The sequence below is a fragment of the Castor canadensis genome, chromosome 14, assembly GCF_047511655.1.
Source record: "Castor canadensis chromosome 14, mCasCan1.hap1v2, whole genome shotgun sequence".
NCBI lineage: Eukaryota > Metazoa > Chordata > Mammalia > Rodentia > Castoridae > Castor > Castor canadensis.
The window spans coordinates 114,328,889-114,349,512 of record NC_133399.1 but is presented as its reverse complement, the minus strand read 5'-3'; the positions used below and the strand labels follow the sequence as shown (position 1 = coordinate 114,349,512).

The 20,624-nt window shown below is 47.6% G+C and overlaps 1 protein-coding gene and 1 long non-coding RNA gene across 3 annotated transcripts in view; both read left to right on the top strand.

Moving 5' to 3' along the window:
• Myom2 (myomesin 2) overlaps window positions 1–4,655 on the top strand; it is an 81,294-nt gene extending 76,639 nt beyond the window's left edge. For both annotated transcript variants that reach the window (XM_074055301.1, XM_074055302.1), the window contains exons 33-37: window positions 809–972; window positions 1,156–1,192; window positions 2,246–2,268; window positions 2,771–2,826; window positions 3,634–4,655. In XM_074055301.1, coding sequence (XP_073911402.1) covers window positions 809–972; window positions 1,156–1,192; window positions 2,246–2,268; window positions 2,771–2,826; window positions 3,634–3,948 — 595 coding nt within the window. In that variant the 3' untranslated portion in view covers window positions 3,949–4,655. The remainder of the gene's footprint in view (window positions 1–808; window positions 973–1,155; window positions 1,193–2,245; window positions 2,269–2,770; window positions 2,827–3,633) is intronic.
• Window positions 4,656–10,825: 6,170 nt separating this feature from the next.
• LOC141416948 (uncharacterized) overlaps window positions 10,826–20,624 on the top strand; it is a 28,673-nt gene continuing 18,874 nt past the window's right edge. The window contains exon 1 of the long non-coding RNA XR_012441593.1: window positions 10,826–11,423. This is a non-coding gene — a long non-coding RNA (uncharacterized lncRNA). The remainder of the gene's footprint in view (window positions 11,424–20,624) is intronic.

The following is a 20,624-nucleotide window of genomic DNA, read 5'->3' as shown; positions in this document are numbered from 1 at the left end:
ACTTCATTTTTACCCAAACCTTACACGTTGTGGGAGTGTACATGTATACAAAATTTACCACTGTAGCCGTTTGTAAGTGTACAGCCACCATCACTGTCCACATCCAGAGTGGGCCATTTATAAAACTGAACCTCTGTCCCCATTAAACACGAATCCGCCATCCCCTCCCCTGGCATTCCTCATCCTCTTTCTGACTCTGAGTGTGACAACTCCAGGGACCTCACAGGGCTGGAAGCGTACAGTGTTCTCTTACTCACTGCTCATTTTACTTAGCATAGCGTCCTGAGGATTCACGCATATTGTAGAATGTGCCAGAATTCCCTTCCCTTTTAAGGCTGAATAATATCCCACCATATGGATAGAACACAGTTCACATATCAGCTCATCTTCAGTGGACACGTGGGCTCACAGGCTGGCTGTTGTGAGAAGTGTTGCTGCAGACGTGGCTGGGCACGTGTGTGTCCACTCTTCTAAACCCTTTTTTGTACAGACCCAGCAGTGGGATTGCTGGACCACACCGTCATCCATTGTTTAATGCAGCGAGGAAGATCCATTCTGTACGGAGCGTTTTGAAGTCCATCATGCTGTGACAAGTGTATATTAATTGATAATGTATCTTTAAAATTAAGTATTATTTGATCTTAAGAGGTGTCAGGTCTGAGTTACTGATATGCTTAGTAAATTTGTTAAAGCCAGAAAAATCTATTGTACTATTAACATTAGCAAGTGCTTAAGAGCGGCCTCCTCATATGGAAATGTTAGGACTGCCACTGTGACCTGAACACGACCCTGTCACTTTTTTTTAAAGAGATGCTAAGATTTCATCCAGTGAGCACATGAGGATTGGAGGGAGCGAGGAGATGGCATGGCTGCAGATCTGTGAGCCCACGGAGAAGGACAAAGGGAAATACACTTTTGAGATCTTTGATGGCAAAGACAACCACCAGCGCTCCCTCGACCTGTCTGGACAAGGTAGGAGAAGCAGGCGTTGGCACCTGCCCCTTGTGCTGGGAAGAGGAGATCAGCAAATGATCCATCTGGTTTTATAATTTTCATTCAGAGAAAGCTAGCTCTGTAAACTCACTATCAGTTACTATCAGTTTTCATGAACTGAATGTCTGAAGCACTTACTGACTGTGAAATTTTCCCTTCCAGCGTTTGACGACGCCTTTGCAGAATTCCAGCAGCTCAAGTAAGATGCACACGTTTGGTTTTTATTCTGTCAGAGAGAGTCTGGTTGATGGGGAATCATTCTGGCTGTGGACGGGAACATCTTAGTGCAGTTTAAGTAATTCAGCAGCAGAAGAGCCGGCATTCTTCTGAACTAGAAACGCACCTATGACTTGACTTTCTAGGGGCATTAGGAACCTGGGGTACCTTAAATGATTAAAGTGACAAATTTCTGAAAACGTGACAATCACAGTGACCTGTTACACAGATCAACTTTCTCAAAGAATGGTTTGAGATTCTCAAACAAGTCTGAGCCTCGGGGTATCCAAAGCTGAGATCAGCTGTTGGCCCTTATGAAGTTATTTAGTACCTTCATTGAGTGGGTGGTTGACCAGTAAGATAGAAACTCAGTTCAAAAATACCTGAAGTGTCCAATACCATTTGGTGACTTGGGTGCAAAATGACCCCTCCTACAACCTCGAGGTGCACATTAGTCTTCCTTGCGTCTTCCCTCTGGATGACACATTTCTCATCTCAAAATGGCCAAGGATGATTTCAGGAAGAACACACAGTCAATCTGCAGGTTATGTACTTGCAAATCCAGGCAGACAGGACTAAGAACTTAAAAAAAAAATTGCATCTGTGCTGGACACCTATAGACTTTTTTCTTGTCCTCATTTCCTAAACAATACAATGTAACAACTGTTTTCATAGCAGTTACATTGTATTGGCATTCCAAGTAATCCAGAGAAGACATAGAGCATGTGGGAGGGTGTGCGCAGGTTTCATGCAAAAACTGTGTCACTTATATAAGGGACGTGTTTTTGTGTCTTTGGGGCCAGCCCTGGAGCCTGTGTCCCTTGGATACAGAGGGATGGGGGGATGACTGCATAGATACGGCCCCTCTGGCCCTGGGGGGTGGGGGTGGAGGGTCTGCATTCTGAGAAGCCAGCATATTTTCTTCTTTCTTTGCTCTCACGTTAGCCTACCTCTGGAATGTGTGGGGCACTTTTGTCAGCTCCATTTCTCAGTGCTCTCTCTTTATTCTCTCCTCTCTCTTCCCTGTCATTTCCAGGGCAGCTGCATTTGCAGAGAAGAGTAAGTACACGTTAGATGGGCAGAGGGAGGGTACCTCACAGGACTAACTTTGTGCAGCAGAGAACAGTCAGCATCCTTCCTGTCCGGGTTTGAGTGCATCCTGCTCCTGACCGCACTCCTTGCCTGGCCTGTTTCTCTTTCCTGCCCCCACCCAACCATGCGAGATCTTGCTCCCCAAATGTCCACACCCCATCCTTCTGACAAGTCAGGATGCAGCCTTCCCTGCCTCCTTTCTGCTGTGAGGCCTCCTCCCCCCAGCAGGCTGGCATTGTATTTTCTGGAGTGTCACCCCATCCCCTTACAGTGTAATTTACCCCTTGTCTGTATTCCCGTGGCCTCTGGTCTCTTCCTCCACAGTGGATATACCTATACTTTTCTATCATGTCCTTTCCCTGGGGTGTGCACACCCCTCCCTGCTTCCACACGGTGCCACGTGGTGCCATGCAGGCCTCCTGCGGGAATGGCCTGTCCATGCTGCTCAACCCAGTTCCTCCTCTTACAGATCGTGGCAAGGTGATTGGTGGCTTACCTGATGTGGTGACCATAATGGAAGGCAAGGTAAGAACAAGGAGGAAGGCTGCACCCCCACACCCACGTGTGTGAAGGTGTAAGCCACCCGTTTCTTGTGTGAACAGCCCCGACTTTTAGCAAACAAAAGGAAAAAGTCTCTGCTCCAGTTCCCAAGGTCATGTTGGGATACAGAACGGGAACCACTTAATTCCTTGTCCGTCAGTGGTGTATGGATAGCCAAGTGGAGTTTCCCTGGCTGCTCAGTGGTTCTAACTCAATGTCATAGGGACACCAAAACACGAGAGATTTTTTAGGTCCAAATGGAAAATGTATAGGCTTCTCCTCAGCAGCTATTGGAAGCCCAGAGAGCCCCAGGCAGGAATCATCATGGGCCTCACATAAATGACATCACTGGGATATGGGCGGTGTTTGCCCTCCATCGTGGACCAAGGCAGGTGCTGAGCAGGCGTCAAGCAAGCGTTTTGGAGCCCCAGTTACTGCTTCACACGATCTCTGGATTTGCCAGAGGAATTGATAAGAGGGATCCATATGTCTAAATAGATAGGGAATTTAGGAACGGACTGCAAACTGGGGGATTTCCCCACCTTCACCTGTTTGACTGACTCAGCGAGGGTTAGTCCTGGGAGTAAATTCAGTCAAACCTATTTCCACTAGTTTTCTCATGAGCTGTGTGGCACTGGCCCCTCTGTCCTGGCTCCCTTTGGTGCCTGAGTCTACAAAGGGCTGTTGACTGAATAATGTCACTAAGCATGACTAAGAGCAGCTACCCCCCTCAGGGAGCAGAGGACCTGCCTTTTTCTAACTCTTTTTCTCTGTCCACCTTTCCCTCCGAAGACCTTGAACCTGACCTGCACGGTGTTTGGAAACCCTGACCCCGAAGTGGTTTGGTTCAAGAACGACAGAGACATTGAGCTGAGCGGGCACTTCTCGGTGAAAGTGGAGCAGGCCAAGTACGTCAGCATGACCATCACGGGGGTGACCTCTGAGGACTCCGGCAAGTACAGCATGAGCGTCAAGAACAAATACGGAGGAGAGAAGATTGATGTCACTGTCAGTGTGTACAAGCATGGGGAGAAGATCCCAGAGGCCTCTCTGCCCCAGCAGGCCAAACCCAAGCTCATCCCTGCGTCCACTTCTGCATCTGAATAAGGGCTGTTTTCCAGCTCCGGGAGAAAAAGCCTGGGAGTTGTAGGAATGCTGTGTGCTGTGCTGAATGAGTGCCAGGACCTGAGCGATGTCATGTGTGGGCAGATAGCCAATGGCACACTAGGCTTCTGAGTTTTGCATTCGTGGTTATTATTTTATGTCTAAGCGGAGAGCTAATTTTCTGCAGGGTGAACAGTTTGCATGGACATGAGGCGAATGAGCAGGTGGGGAGGGGACAGCTCACATGGTCACAGTCACAGGCACATGGGAGCAATGCCAAGTGTGTCCAGCATGTGGTATTGTGGGGAGCTGCCACTGCCCAGTGGTGGGCGATGCTGGTGCCTGCAGGGCCTGGCAGCTCCAGAACCCCACTGTGGAGGTCTGCTACCTGGTTATACTGTTTTCTTTCACGATAGGCTGATAATACTTTAAAAAGCAACTTGTGGTTTCTCTGTACCCAAATCCTACCTAACCCTATCTTCCTCTCCGGGCTTGCTTCAGTGTGGATTTTCACGCACCTTCACAGCATGTGGACGGTGCACTTAGAGTCCAGAGAGCCAGGCGAGGTGCAGAACCCCCTGTGGGACTGGGCACCCGGCCTACAGGGACCTGCCACATCCCAATTCCTGAGAAGCGTGTGTCTTGTGGACGTCAGAAATGTTACTTGGATTTCGTACATGGAGTAAAGAGCCTCTGCAGAGGAAAACAAACTGTGTGGCTGACTTTGTTCTTAGTGTGCTAGCTAATTAGGGAGGAGGTCCAAAGGGAGGAAGACACTCGTCTGAAGGGACAATTGTCACAGCCATGGAGAGAGAACAAGGTGAACAAGTCTTTTCTTTGAACTTCGTGTTTTTTGGAAAGAGGCTGAGATTCCTCTGGCATGAAACTCCCGCCCAAGGATTTCAGTGTAATAGTTACTTTAGTGCAGAAAAGGCTTGGGTCGTTAAGAACATTTTATCGCTCTGGGTCATTAGGGACAATCCCAGTTTTATGACATTTTGTTACATTTTTCTAAGGTGACCATAGCTGTTCTGAAGTTTAAACTCATTCTTAATGCCACAGAGGTCAGTGGAGCAGGTCCTGAAGCAGCAGAGTGAGTTTTGGCCAGGGGCAGAAGATTTTTTTTTTCTCTCATGTGCAACTCCAGAAGCATCCTTGCCAGCATAGGCACGGACACTTTTCTGTACTCAACATGTGTTTAGTTAAACAGAATTAGCTTTCATTTTGAGCACTCTTTTCTGTCTAGCAATTGTGGTTTGCAGGAAAGAATTTAAATCATTGTGAATTTCTTAAACCACATATATTGTAAAAACAGACTTTTTGAAGAGCAGTTTAAGACCAGAGGAAAATTGAGACGAAGGGACAAAAAAGTCTTTCACATTCCTGCTCCCACTCATGTACTCCAAGTTAAAATTCTGATGGAGCCAGGCGTGGTGGTGTGCACCTGTAATGCTAGTATTCAGGAGGCCGAGACAGGAGGATAACGAGTTCAAGGCCAACCTGGGTCACATAGGGAGATCCCGTGGTTAAAAACAACAAAGCAAAACAAAACAACCCCGACGGAGTATTGCATTTGTCACAATTGATCATCCTGTGTTGATGTGTCACAATCACCCACAGTCCGTGGTCCAGGTGTCAGTCCACTTCCCGTGCTACAAGGACATTCGGTGTCACACAGAGGTTCAAGGACAGAGTAGACATCAACTCGGCTCTGGGGAGGCTCTCAGGGTGGATGTCACCCCGTGGAGGAAGGGCGTGCAAGCAGAGGTCATACGTGCACTCAGGAAGCCAAGCTGGGCAAGGTGCACCTGCTCACCCTGGAGAGAACCAACCAGGTGTCCCACCGCCCCCAGCACAGCCACCCTAGGACCACGCTGCCGACCGTGAGTCCTTGGGAGACAAACTCAGATCCTCTGCACCACAGCACTGGCTTTGGTCAGGAACATGTATCCACTACGTGTGTCACTGTGCCCTACACAGACGCCTCATTGGTCTGAAAATCCTCCCTCCACCTCCAAGAACCAGTGATCATTTTACTATCTCCAGTTTTCCTCCTAACATTTAAAATATCAGCCTTTGATTTCACATAGTCTTAGATAAACAGAAACTTGTGAGGACAATGCGGGGAGCTCACACACCCCTGTGACAATGTCCTTGTCATAGCATACATTTCCATGGTGCAGTTGTCACAAAAAAGTGGGTGTGTTACTGTCACCTCAGCTCCGGATGGCATCTGGTTTTCTACCAGTGCCATGTCCTGTCCCAGAATCCCACCCATGACACCAGCCACGTTAGTTGTCACCTCCCCCTCTCCCCTGCTTTGAGACAGAAGTCTGTCCTGTCTCTTGCTTTGATGACTGAGGGATTCTGGCCACGTGTCCTGTGGAGCATTCTTCTATCCAGTGTGAGGGACGCCCTTTTTCATGGGTAGAGGGAGGCTGTGTGCATTTGGGAGAAAGCATCACGTTGAGTCAGGGTGTCTGGCACCCATGTGCACCCGGGCATGTCAAGCCGCACCCCTGGGGAGCAGCGTCAGTGAGCTTCTCCAGGTGAAGTCACGGATTTCTTTCCTAGTCTCTTCTGGGGATGTGAGTCAGCATCTCCCCCCACCCCCTGCTGAGGGCACAGAGTGTGGAATTAGACTCTACGTCTTAGAGCAGCGAGGATCTAAGTAGAATATTTGGAACCCTTTTGCAAGAAAATCCATTTTCCCTCCTTACTTCTTACTTAGCCATTTACTCTCATTCACACAGTGCACGTGCTCTACTTTACACTTCGGGTGACAAGCCAACACTGCGTTGTATCCTATTGGTCAGATTGGTCTGGCACTGGCCACAGAGTCCAGGGGGCCCTCTTTCATCTCAGGTCCTGTGACCCAACACTTGTTGAACACATCAGTCTTCCACGCCCATGCTACTCAGTGTCCTTTTCCTGCCCCAGTCCTAGAACAGCTGTGTTTCTAAGGACTCTGACTCCTCTTGATGGAGAATGGAATCAGAAACCTCGATCTGGGTGCTGAGGTCATTTGGTGCTCTGGTCCCACACCCTCAGCTGCAGTAGTTATGCTGACGGACGTCTGAAGATTTGGACACTGTTTCTGCTCCCTTGAGGATCGCATGTGAAGAAGTCGTACCTGGGAAGGACGTCTTGACTGTCCACTGATGGCGACTGGGCTTTGGGCTCTCGGGAAAAGCTGCACATTGCCATCACTTCTCTTGTGTTTTCTTGTATTGGTTGCACAGTTTGAGGTCTTACACTTGAAGGGTCCTTACCAGGCTGAGCAGACTTTTCTACACGGTGTGAGAAAAGGTCCAGTGTCATTCCCCAGTTTTCCCATAACATTTATTGAAAAGACCGTTCTTCCTTCATCATATGTTCTTGGAACATTTGTCAAAAACCAGTTGACCGTACATGTGGGGTTCCTTCCTGGGCTCCATCCTGACCTTTGTTTACCATTCGTCTTCTGGGAAGATTTTATGTGAGGTCCACGGCCTCTTCTCACATCACTCACACACAGTCATAGAGCTACTGAGAGCTCATCCCTTTCTGTGCTTACACTTTCTCTCCATGCAATGACTACTTTGCAAGGATAAAGCCCTGAGTTCAAACCCCAGTCCCACCAAAAGAACCGGGACTGGATCTCATTTCTTTCTAAAATGCTTCAAACCCTAACAATAGACAAAGGAATTTTGGATACACTTTTGGCAATGATTACAAATTTCTACTTTCATGACTACGTTACAGATAACATTCATGCTTGCAATATGAAGTGGTCCCCAAACTCGGTTTTATGTGACCTGCTATTTGATGCTTATGTCCACCCTATGCACACATAGTGTGATCCAGTTTCAAACAGCCTGGGAGCCACGATTTCTGTAGTGTTCACCCCTGCAGCAGCTCACAGGCACTGGAGTGCCCAGCTGGCCTCCCAGGCTGTGGCATGGAGCATAAGTGTGGCCCTGGCAGGGGGACAGACGCCAGCCAGTCTTGCCCAAGCCCATGCCTGGCTGAAGGGCAGTGCTGCCTGGGGTTTTCTTCTCAAACCCTGCTTCCCCTGTGTCAGCTTTGAGGCCGCCTGTCTGCTGGGAAAGGATGTCAATGAACACTGCCCAGGGCTGGGTTCTCGGCAGGGCTTGGCGCTCCAGGCTCACAGGAAGCCAGGCCTGACTGGACTCTGAGCAGCTCTGTTCTCTTGGCTTTTGTGGTGAAATTTGCTCCAGGTCTAGCTCAGTTCCTTTCCTGTGGAAGCTGCCAGTTTCTCTCTGTTCTGGCTTGGGGATAAAGTAAGAAAACCATGCCCTCAGAGGAACTGGTTCTGTCTTTTAGCCATTCTCCTTAGTAAGTTAATGAACTTGAAAGATTCCTCCAGCCTGGCTTCCTGTGGTCACACCCCGAGGAACCACTAGATGGCGCTCAGACAACAGCTTCCCAGTGCTGCTCGCTGGCCCGTGGCCTCCTTGGTGTAGACGCAGGGCTTAGCCAATGAAGATTGTTCACAGGCATCAGAGTCACCCCAGTGACAAGGACAGGCCTGGCAAATTAGTGTGTCCAGGAAATAGCAGGTCATTCTGAAGGCAATCATCTAGCTTCTTAATCTTCTTAGAAGGAATAAAACACACCTTGTGAGCTGTTCACATTCTTATTACATCACCGAAGCCATAAAAATGTGTGAGCTCTCTGCTTGTTAAGTTTGGGGTATGAATTTTAAATATGTCATGATTCAAAGAGGCACGTCGAAGGCAGCAGGCTCCCTCACTTTTCAAACTGGAAATCATGGCATGGGGAGTTTTCACATTAAGCAAGAGATGCTACAAAGCTGTCACCCAGCCGGGGGAGGGGACCAGGCAGGACCTCCTGGGCCTTCAGGGAGCTGAGTTTGCCCAGGTGTCCTTCTTTGTCCTTCATCATTTCTTCTGGATTTTTAAAAAGACCTTTCCAGTCTGTAGATTTGGGAGGGGCAGCGGGCTGTAGGCACTAGAAAGGTCTCTCAGCTTCTGTTTTACAGTGAGTAAACACGGTTAGCTCTGTCATCTTAAAAAACAGTTAATTGACTCTTTGAGGTGTAGTCAAGTAATGAATGGAATGAAAGATCACATATGATAGTCTCATTTTTCACTGGCTTAAAATGGATTAAATCCTACATTTTACCTGCAGAATCATGGGCATATTTTTAAACAAAGAGAGCTTATTAAAAAGGCATATTAAAGGAACCTATTAAGAGAGTATATTAACAATGAAAATTAAAAAAGAGAACCTTAAATCCGTTCAGCTTTACGGACCCGAAAGGAACAGCACGGTATCCCTTTGCCCCTCTTTCCCCAACTTTATCACTTTGCTCCCCTCTTCAGCCCTCAAGCAAACACATTGACTTTTCTGCTTTAATTTTATTAAAGAGGGTCATCTGCTTCCTTGGTAACACAAGCATCGTTCCTTTCATTTCTTTTAATATTTTGCTGAAATCACGGAGAACCCCCAGTGTGATGTGTAGGAAGAATGCGGACTGTTTGCTTAGCTCAGCTCAGTTGGAGCCTGGTGGGTGCCTCGAGCAGATGGCATTTCTTCTCTGTGTCTCAGTTTCCTTAATCTGTAAGAGTGGGACCAGCTGTCTTCAAGAGCTTCAGCCATGTGTGCACAGGGACTTCACCTGCATCCTTCACGATTCCCGAACACACCAGTACCCTCCATCCCCACTCAACCAGGTTAGCTTGTCTCAGATACTGGCCATTCCCATAAGATGACCTTCCATCTGTTCACGGGACCCTCGCTTTTTATTTCAGATCATCTAACTGTTGTTCAAAGGTGTCCCAAGGCACCTCTCAGGGTTTTAGGGTATCGTAATTTCGTTTGCCTTTTGGTGACTGCTAAATACAACACCCCAATTCTGCCTTTGCTGAGCTGACAGCCGAGCACTGTCACGCAGCTCAGAGGTGGGTGTTGCAGAACAGCCATCCTCAAGCTTCCTGGCCTTCTGTGCTGGTCACTTGCTGGCAGGAATCCCAGGTCTGTTTGAAGTCTCCTGGCTCAGTGACAGCACAGGCTCCTCTGCCAATCTGGACACCAGTCTGTAGCAGCAACAATCAGGGCGTCATACTTCTGTCTTTCCACACCCTAGTCAGACTGTAAAGCCAGATCATCACAAGGTAAAGGAGGGCTGGTTTCTGAGCTCCTGCAGGGCGAGAAACAGATCGCCTTGGCACAGCTCTCTCTCAGGGCTGACTCAGAAAGGCTGCAGTGATGTCTGAGGAGTCCAGCAAGGATAGAAGTATGGCTCAAGCAGCTGGAATGGAGAACCAGCTTGGGTGTCAGGATGGCTGATGGCCCACGGGGCCATCTCACACACACACACACACACACACACACACACATACACACACACACGTCTTAGAATCCAGGAGAAAAGTCAGACTGTCTTTTGAGGACTCTAGTGCCTGTGAGCTCAAAGCTCACTGGAGGGGGCTCAGGGAAGAGGTTGGATTCTGGTTGTGGACACCCTGGGAAGGCCATTTTGCACATCCAGATGGTCTAGCCTGGGGGCCTGGCCAGCAGGTGGGGGGGAGACACGCTCCTTCCAGGCCACCGAAGGGTGCCATCTGCTTCCAGAGGGACTCTGGTTTCAAGATTCCCCTAGTGCTCTTGCTCAAATAGGAGAAGACTCACAGGCCCCTACTTCCATGCTTTCCCTTCTAAAGACTGAAAAAGGAAAAGAAACAGGTCCCTCTATCTGCCCACTGGCCTACCTGAGTGATGGATGCTTTTGGAAAACTTTGCACCCGTCACCATTGCAGTCCCTCCTCTATCCAAGTGGTGACATCCTTCCTTCGTGCCAGGACTCATTCCACAAGCATGTGAGACTCGGGCATCACGCTCCTCCACCCCAGAGGCTGTGAGGGTGTCACCAGGCGCTAGTGAAGCAGAGTCAGATGGACACTGGCTCCTTACAGCAAGAATTCACTCCCTTAGCTGGGGAGGCCGGATGTGGGCAGGCAATATGAGGCTCATGGATCTGCACACAGGTCAGTTTTATCTGGAATTTTCCACCAGGAGAGATTTTACCAAGCTCAATAATGAATGTGAACAAGATCCTGGAAGAAGAATCAGCCCTCACCACCATCTGTTTCCCTGTAGACTTAAAGAACCATTTTTTACGTGCAGTCAGTCAACACAGGAAGCCTGTTTGTTGTCCCTGCACGTTGAAGCCCCCCACCGAGAGCAGAGCGCCTGTGTCACTCACTGCCTCCCCTCCTCTATGGCAGGTGGTCTTGCTGAAAGTGTAAACAAGCGAAGCCAGCACAGGAGCCTCTGCTGGCTGCATCCCTGTTAGCCTGCTGTGCGCCGCTGGAAAGGTTGAGGAAACTTGCGGTCGCCAGCGTCTGGTCATGGTATACGTGGAAAGAAGCATTTGCGTCAATTGAACTTTACCAGCCAGGTCGAGCTGGCCCTGCCTGTGTCTAACCACATCGCGAGCGCTGTGCTGTATGGTAAGCTTTAAGGGAGAATCATGGCGATGGGTTGCCCTCCTCCCCTTGGCTTTTCTTCCCTTCCTTTCTCCTTTTCAGGTTTATTATACGCCAATCTACTTATGTTTTATATTAAAAATTTAAAACTGAACACTTTGGAAAATTGTAAAGCAGTATACTCTCTCTTCAACAAAATTAGAGATAAGGGCAAAATAGTTTCTGCTGGGTATTGAGGGGGTGGGGGGGAGAGGGAGGGGGCGGAGTGGGTGGTAAGGGAGGGGGTAGGGGCAGGGGGGAGAAATGACCCAAGCCTTGTATGCACATAGGAATAATAATAAAAAAAGAGAATTTTAGAAATTAAAAAGAAAAAAAAAAAAAGAAAATTGTAAAGCAGGGGCACCCACCCACACACAATCTACCTTTTCCTTCCATCTTCTCCAGAATTCACCTTGTTCTGCTGAAGTTAGAGCGCAGAATTCTCTTACTGTTTGCTCTTCAGTTACGTATGCAGTTCCTTTAGAGAGAGCACTAGGTTGTTTCTTATTTTTTGATATTGAAAACCGTATTTTAAGTGCCCATCCTTACTCATGTCTTTGTGTATATTTAGAAGAGCTTTCTGGGTTCTAGATGCAAAAGTACAATTGTTGGGTGAATTAAGCACCATTGTCTTCAAAGTGTGGTCACATTGCTCTCCAAAATGACCACTTAATTTATGCATGTCAGCTGTGTGCGGAGTTCCTGTTGCTTAGGATTCCTGCACACATGGATATCATAGGGCACAGCCTTGGCTGTAGGACAAATGTCCTCACACTCACTTCCTTCTGTGGTCAGTTCCAACAACCGGCAGATTGGCTTTGGTTTGCTATGCTGACAACTGTGCAGTCTACAAACAGCAAGTTCATTTCATTTTTTACAATTCTTACCAGCTTTATGTGTCTTGATGGATTTGCAAATGAACCGTCCAGGACACGGGTAAAGGAATTATGTGACAGTAGACATCTCACATTAGATTTTGGGGCTTCCTCCCCACTCCTCAGTGCTAAGTGTCTGTGTTAAAAAAAATCTCACAAGTGACAGAAGTCACTTCCCTTTTCCTTCTTTCCTTCCCTTCTTCCTGGCAGTACTGGGGCTTGAACTCAGGTCTTTGTGCTTGTTAGGCAGGCATACTACCACTGAGCCACACCTCCCATCAGTACACTTCTTCTCATTGCTGAATATGTCCCGTGTTCTGGATGAGCCAGTCTATTTTCCATTCGCCCACTGAAGCACATGTCTGTAGCCTTCAGGTTTTGGCAGTTATGAGTAGACTTGCTGTAAACTTTGTGTGCGGGGTTTTGCATGAATATAAGCATGAGTTTTCAACTCCTTTGGGTAAATACTGAGAAGTATGACTGCTGGATCGTGCGGCAAGTGGGTTCAGTTTCGTGGGCTGTACCATTTCACATTCCCCCCAGCACAAGCGAAGGCTCCTGGTGCTGCATCCTTGCCAGCGTTTGGTGCTGTCAGTCTGGATTTTGGCTGTTCTCATTTTTGTCAATGGTGACTTTCAGCTTTTGATTCTGTTTCTTTGGTCTTGAGATCCGTCCTTAGCTTGAGTGTGTCTTAGCTGTCACGGCGAGCCCAGCCTAGCCAAGGCCCAGCTCTTCCTCCCCGTCCCCTCTTCCTGCCACGGGGCTTCTCGGTCCTTCAAACACCAAAACCATCGAAGAAGCAACCTTGGTAGGGGGTTGTAGGAGGGAGTTTTTTCCTACTTTATCCTTGTCAGTCGTGTTTCTCAAATGGGAAAACTCAGGGTTTTTTTCTATAAAGGAAGTTTGCAAAATTGTGTTTTTACTTAAATAGTGACTTTGTAAACGATAAGACATCCTCCTCGTGTGTTCAGACTCCTGACTCCTGAGTTCAGGGTTGTGGTGTTTATTCTCCAGGCTCTAAACACAATTGCCAGTTGCTTTGTCCACTCTGTCCTTTAACACAACAGATGTCTAAGACACCATGTGTCAATTTCTGCACAGAAATCACTTTTTAACTTAATTGTTCATACTGTTTGATTAACTGACGGTTTTTGGTAGTCTGTCACCCTGTTCATATTTGACCCCCCTGTTGTGAGAACTGTCCTTCAATGGGGCTTGGAGTCCTCACAGCTGAGGAAAAGCTGGCGTTCTCATCACACATCACCTGTTTTCTGCTCTCTTTGCTTTTCGCCACGTTTTCCTGCAGGCCCCCCACACCTTCCATTTCTCTGTTCGAGCCAACCAGCAGCATCTGTACAATGGTGTAGCCTCAATTAATCTGAGCAAGAAAATGGGCTTTCTTTACTACATTGCTATTGTACGTTCCATCCCAGACAGATATGCAAACAGACAATGAGTTCTTTATAAACATATGGCCATTCAAACCTGCAAACCGTAGGAATGATTCACTATTAAAAAGAGAAGTCGTAAGTTTATTAACTAGCCTGATTATGGTGACAATCTTGCAATGTGTCAACATATCGAGGTACACACCTTCAGTATACAGAGTTATTATTTGTCAGTTATACTCCTATAAGGCTGCAGAAAAACCCAGTGTCAACAGCTCTACCTCATTCTAATGAGAGGCTTGTAGTCTTCGAGATGTACGTGTGCTGGGTGCTAACTTTCTCGCTGTGTCATTTATTTTTCTTCTATCCTATTTTTTTTATCTCAGTTCCTTTGATGTATATATATATGTACACACATATATATGTATTTAGTGATAATGGCTTAATGGGACCTCTAGTTGGAATTAAAACTAGATTTTAAGTTTGGCTAGGTCGACTATGACTTGTGGAGAGTGTGCCAACATGGTGGACAAAGATGGATGTCTGGGACCTCTGACACACCCCAGAAGCTGCTGTACACTTGGTGTGACAGAAAGGAACTGTGGCCTAATGCATATCAGTGCAGACCAGTGACCGATCGTGTTCCATCTGAGCTGAACGGTGTCTAGAGGTTGTGGGCCTCTGGGGCTCCTGCAAATGCAGACATGCATGGCGCTCAATGAAATTGCTGTTTGTCTTCGTTCAGACTCAAGTATCCCCACAGGGTGGCTTTAATTTGTGAGCTCATTCTTTGTACAGGGGTCTGAAGAAGACTGAACTATTTTGGCAGTCAGCACTCTTTCCTCAAATGTTTCTGTGACAGACATTAAACACTGCAATGATTCACAGCCAGAATTCAGTTAGCACACAGTGAGCCAGCCAGCTGCTTGCCTGGAGGTTGTCATCATTGCCGCATGTTTTAGGGGCTGGGGAGGGACAGAGGTGGCTCCTGTTCCTGTCACCTCTTCTAGATTTGAGCTCAAATCCAGCCTGCACTTATTTTCGGTGAAAATTCACTCCTAACCTTGGCAGAGAGAGACAAGACTTGGATATAACACAAAATAGTCATGCACAGGGCGCTGAGCTCTGAGGACACAGTCTGAGTAATGGGGTGCAGGCGTGGGTGTAACGGGGTGCTGTGTTCTGCAGCCCCTTGTTAGTTCTGTGATGGAGGCCAGCCGCCCTCTTTCTTTGAGTTTGCATTGTAAATATGGCCGACGTCACCATTTTTCTCTGTTTTTTGTGAGGACTACATGTGACTGCATTTGTAAAATACTTAACTCATGCATGTCACATACAGGATCCCATAAATGTTGCTTTCTAACCACTATCCTGATAGGAGAATCAAGGGCGCTCACCGTACTTGAAGAAATCAGCCGCTAGCTGTGATATATCTCTTCCCAACCTGAATGTCTGTGGACGTCAGGGCTTTGGTTCTGAGCCGGGATATTCAGTCAGTGCATCCAAGAGGTCTATCTGGAGCATGGGTAGGGGACATGCTCCTTGGGCATCAGCCACAGAGGTGGAGAAGGGAGGGAGGAGTAGAGCCTCGCAGCCCAGTGACTAGCTGCAGGGGGAGTGCAGGGGACTCAGAGCTGGAGGACCAAGCCTGCTGTGCTGCAGCTGGGGAAGGCTGGCCATTGGCCACCCCTGTAGCTGGGGTTTGTGATTGGTGAGATATCTTTGATGTTCAGAAACTGCAAATGGATTGACTTCTCCCCCAGCTGCCTGGTGCTCCCTGCTCACTCTCATCAGCCTCTTTTCCAGGTACCTGAGGACTGAAATTGAGGCCACAGAGGAATTCCTACCTTAGGAGCATGGATATGGGTTGCACAGACCTTTGAGATGATTCTGCCCCTTTAAACAAATGCAAATAAGATGCATTTCCTTATGTGTAGTTCCTAACACCTATTTGTCTACTGTAGACTTTAGGAGTGAAATAAAAGAATTTCTCTTTCTAAATTTTAGTAGGGTTCTCAATATGTTCCCATTACCAACCTGTAAACAAGTTAGACCTAAGAGTCATGGAAAAAATATTTTCCTTGCCTTTTTTTTTTCAAAACCAGAGAAAAGAAATACTTCAGAACTGTGCTGTTGAGGAAGCATTGGTGTTTAATGGAGTCTTTGGCCCACAGGAGGTAATGCATAACCCTTTGCCAAGGTTGAATTGTCTGTATTATCACAGAGAAAAGCAGCAAAAACAGTAACTATAACCCCCCACACAGTTGGATAAACAGAAAGCTGTGTGGAGTCTTCCAACCCCACTGACGTGGAGAAGAGACCTCGGCGAGTTGGTGAGACAGGAGCTCCTGCCTCTCCCTTCTTCCACAAGCACACAGACTAAAAGGTCTGTGCACAGATGAATTTCCACTGAAAGAAAGCCAGAGGGACTTGAGAAATCCTACACAGTAGGAATCCATGACTGTCCACACCAGACAGGTAGGGGAGGGAACCCCAAAAGTACTCCCTGAAGAGGGCATGGACAACAGATATAGTACCCAAAAGGTTATAATTTGTCTTGGAAAGTTTGGCTTTTAAATCCCCCAGGTCTGGAAGCAAACTTGGCTTTCATGAGTCTCCCTGGACCACAGAAAACAAAGGAGTGGGTTTAAATGGGTGTGCAGACACTTCTGAGGGTACATGCTCCATGGTCAATCTGGAGAACAGGCTACAGCCACCGCTCCAGTTTCTCCCTGGAAGGGGTCTGTCTTTTCCACTTGCTGCCTGAAGGTAAGGCTCCTATGAGTCCACACCATGGAGCTTCTGGGGAAGGTCACCTCAGTCCTCCAGGAGCCTGCCCAAGGAGGAGTGGCCATCTCTTGACTTCTCCTCTGTTTGTTCTGACATTCATCCTGCCTTGCAGATTTTTCCAGGAAAGACTTTGTGCACACATCACGTAGCTCAGTGTTTTCACCTCCCTGCTGAGGGACTGCCTCTCAAAACACCTGCTCTGGAAGCAGAGGCACTCAGCATTCACAAGCTGTGAAAATCGCAGAGAGCACAGCATGGCTTTGAAGCAGGTTCACAAGAACTTCCACTGCCTGGGATCAGAGTGCGGGGTCTAGTTGAGAGTGTGGCCATTTCCCACACATCCTGTCCCTGACTTAGTGCAGAGTGAGTGAGAGATAAACTCCAGCTCTCAGCTTCCCCTGAGGATAGAAACTCCTGGGACATTCACTAAGCACCCAACTTTTCAAGTTGTATCTTGAGTCCAATCCTGTAAGATGTGGTACATCCTTATTTCCTAGGACTACTGTGAAAAAGACAGTGGTTTAGACAACAAAGGCTTGAGAGGCGTCCAGAATCACTGGCTGGGCTGACTGGTGAGGCTCATCTGCTACACGAGGCCAATCTGACAGGACGGGAGAAGAAGCATTGTCTCATCCAATGTGTGGAGACCAGCACAGAGTCAAGGAAGATGAAGAAACAAGAAAACCTGTTCCAAATAAAAGAACAGTGCAAACCTTTTGAAACTAACCCTAACGAAATGGAGATAAGTGATATATCCAGTAAAGAATTCCAAATCACACTCATGAGGATGTTCACTGAGGTCAGAAGGGCAATGCATTGACAAAGTGAGAATTTTGACAAAAAGAGAAAATGGGCTGGCAGAGTGGCTCAAGTGGCAGAACACCTGCCTAGCAATAGTGAGGCACTGAGTTCAAACCCCAGGACCACAAAAAAGGATAGGAAATCTAAACAAGTCTCAAACACAAACCATAGAGTGGAAGAATGCACTAACTGAACTAAAGGATTCACCAGAGGGTTTGACAGCAGGCTATAATCAGTGGAAAACAGGATCGGAGAACCTGAAGACAGACAGACATTGGAAACCAGCAGAAAAAATTGACTTGTTACGTACAAAGGAACACACCTGAGATTGTAACTGGATTTTTCAGCAGAAACTTTTGCAAGCAAAATGGAGTGAAAAGAGATATGCGAAGTACTGAAAATAAACAAATAAATAAACCTCTGAGACTACTACATCCAGTAATTTTATCTTTCAAACATGAAGAGATAAATCCTTTCTCAGACAAATCCTAATCACCTTACAGTTACATAGGATTAATGAGCCCAAAATTTAACATACAGAATGAAGACTGTGGTTAAAATATTGAATTGAATACTGAAAACCCGTCAAGAGAGTAGATTTTAGGCACCATTGTCGCACAGTAAAGATAATGACGGGACACAATAGGAGGCAGGCAATTTTCTTGACTGTAGTCATTTCACTAGGTATATCTACATCAAAATATCATGCCATGCATTTTAAATATGCCATACAATTGAAAAGAAAAATCATCCTATGCAGGCATTTTAGTCAATAACTTTAAACACCATCAAATTCATATTTCCTGTGGTCTAGATACTGGTGTTCAGTACAGGAGGTGACTTTAAGCATTGTAGCACAGAGACTGACGTTCAGGAGACACTCAGATATTGGCAGTGATTTTATTACTGTCATCAGCGAGAGTGCCAATTATGGAGAGACAGGTTGAAGTGAGGAAGCCATTTTGAAACACAATGTTTTTAAAATCAATTCAGGGCCATGCCCTCAAAGTGTTCTTTGGGGGGGGTGGTAACAGTGAATATTTTATGGGTTTTCATCTCTTTGGTCCCATTCAGTGTGCAGGCAAGAACAGAGCCCAGACTTTGTAGGGTGAGGAAGTCCTGAGTTTCAGCACGAGACATGGACCCCAGGCTTCTTATTTGTGGGACAGTGCAATTGGCCACTCCACAGCGAGGTGATGGTGCAGAATTGGAGGGCTACTGGAATAATTTAAGTAAAATGAGGGCTGATAAAGATGGGGATTGACATAAAGAGATTTACATCATAACAAGCTGTGAACAAAATTGTGGATGAGGATATCACTTAAAAGGGTTGAAGAATACACCTGAAGTCCATTGTATATATTCAGAGATAGAAAAATCTCCCTAGTGTAGTACAGACCTAGCCGTTCAAGTCTCAATAAGTTTATCTTGCTTCTGATGCATTTAGCATCTGCAATAAGAAATACTCATGGGGCCAGGCATGATTGTGCACACCTGTAATCCCAGATACTCAGAAAGAGACAGGAGGATCACTGTTCATACACATCACAGGTGTTTCATACACAGCTCCTGTGTGGCTCAGACCCCAAAGCCACTGCTCTCTCTGTCAGGCAGCAGTGCGTTTTCTAGAACGAGCCTTGTGCTCTGCCACAAGCCATCCCCAGAATCCCAGGGGAAGGTGAATTCCATGCCAACAACTGGGGGAAGTAGACTTGGGCAAAGCAAACTAAGCTGGGATTCACCATTTTTCTCTCCTTGCCTTTTCCTCCTGTGGCCTGAGGGGAGCAGAAGGGGAGGCCTGTGTGGCCACTTGCTTTAGCTGGCCTCCTAAGGCCATGTGATCCACATCCACCTGCCGCTTCAGGACACAGCGTCCAGCCTTTGGGCTTCCTTACCCCTCCTCCTGAGGAGTCTCATGCTGAATCGGGATGACTGCTCTTCGAACGTGAGTCCTTAGTGTCACTCAGCCTTCTTCCCTCCTTCCCGGGAGGCAGGCGTACAGACAGGTGAGGAGGCCATGAGATCGCAGGTGTGCTGCAGCAGAGGCAGACTCAGTGCTCTCAGGACAAAGATGAAGGGGATGATGGCTTTGGGGCCAGCTCCAGGGGACATGGTCAAGATGTTTGCCTTTGACCCAGGTTCACGACTGACAATGTGTGTATCGGTCCATTTTTTGTTGCTGTGACTGAATACCTGATACCACAACTTAAGGGAGGAAAGCTTCACTTTGGCTCATGGTTTCAGTCTGTCGTGATTAGGCCCCACCCTAAGGAGTGGTGTCATCCACATTTGGGGGGCCTTTTCCCCTCAGTTAATCCCCTCTGGAAAAACTCCATAGACACCACCAGCGATGGGCTTCACTAATCTTCTAGGTGCCTCTCAATCCAGTGGAGCTGACAGTGGAGATTGACTATCACAAGGAGCTCATCAGGTGGGGTGGCATGGTTTGCAGGAGGTGGGACAAGATGGCAGAAGGGGAGAGGCTCGGGCGCAGACGTACACTTCAGTGTATGAAGAGGAGAAAGCTGCCAGCTTCCCCAGGTGGAATGAAAACAGGCCTTGGTTCATTTGTGGTCCGAGCTGGCACCGTGGTTCACTCCGCAGCCATGACTGTCCTGAACGGAAGGCTCCTTGCCTCACTTTCCCCACATCAGAGGGGTAAATGTCCTGCCATCTCTTCTGGTCACTGCATCCTCTGTCATTCTCGCCCAGATGTTGGGCAAAGGGGTCTGTGCGGATGCTGTGAGGAGAGCATGGCCTCCATCTTCCCAGCTGTCCTGTGGCATCCACCTGGTTAGCTGGACTGCTTCTGACTCCTCTGGGCACTTTTGTCACTCCACGTTGCCAGCATCCTCCCAGCTGGTGGAAGGAAGAAGGTCGGGTTGATGGGTTGCCACCCTCGTCTGCTGTGGTTGTTTGCTTTCAAGCTTCAAATCCTGAGAGTTCAGCACTAACTGTTAAACCCTCGTTTGTTTTATGACGAAAACAATCTAAGCTGTAGCCCATTGCTTGCTCATAAAGCAGCTGTGATCAGTGCTCGGTCTCCATGTCCATGGTCTCAGCGGTCTCTGACTTGGAGTCCGTTTGTGCAGCTGAGCTGGTTGTCCTCCTGCAGCACTTCCGTGAGACTGGAATAGCAGATGCATGCCATCCCAGCAAAGATGTGGCAGGTGTGACCTGGAAAGCCACGATCGTGTGACTCTTTGAATCACGTAGATCTTGACAGGTGAGAATTCCCAAACTTCCTCAGCTTCAGACTTAACAGGTACTTTGCACTACTCCCTCTCACTGAGCTCGAGCCAGACATTTCCAGGGCTCCCCGACTTACTACG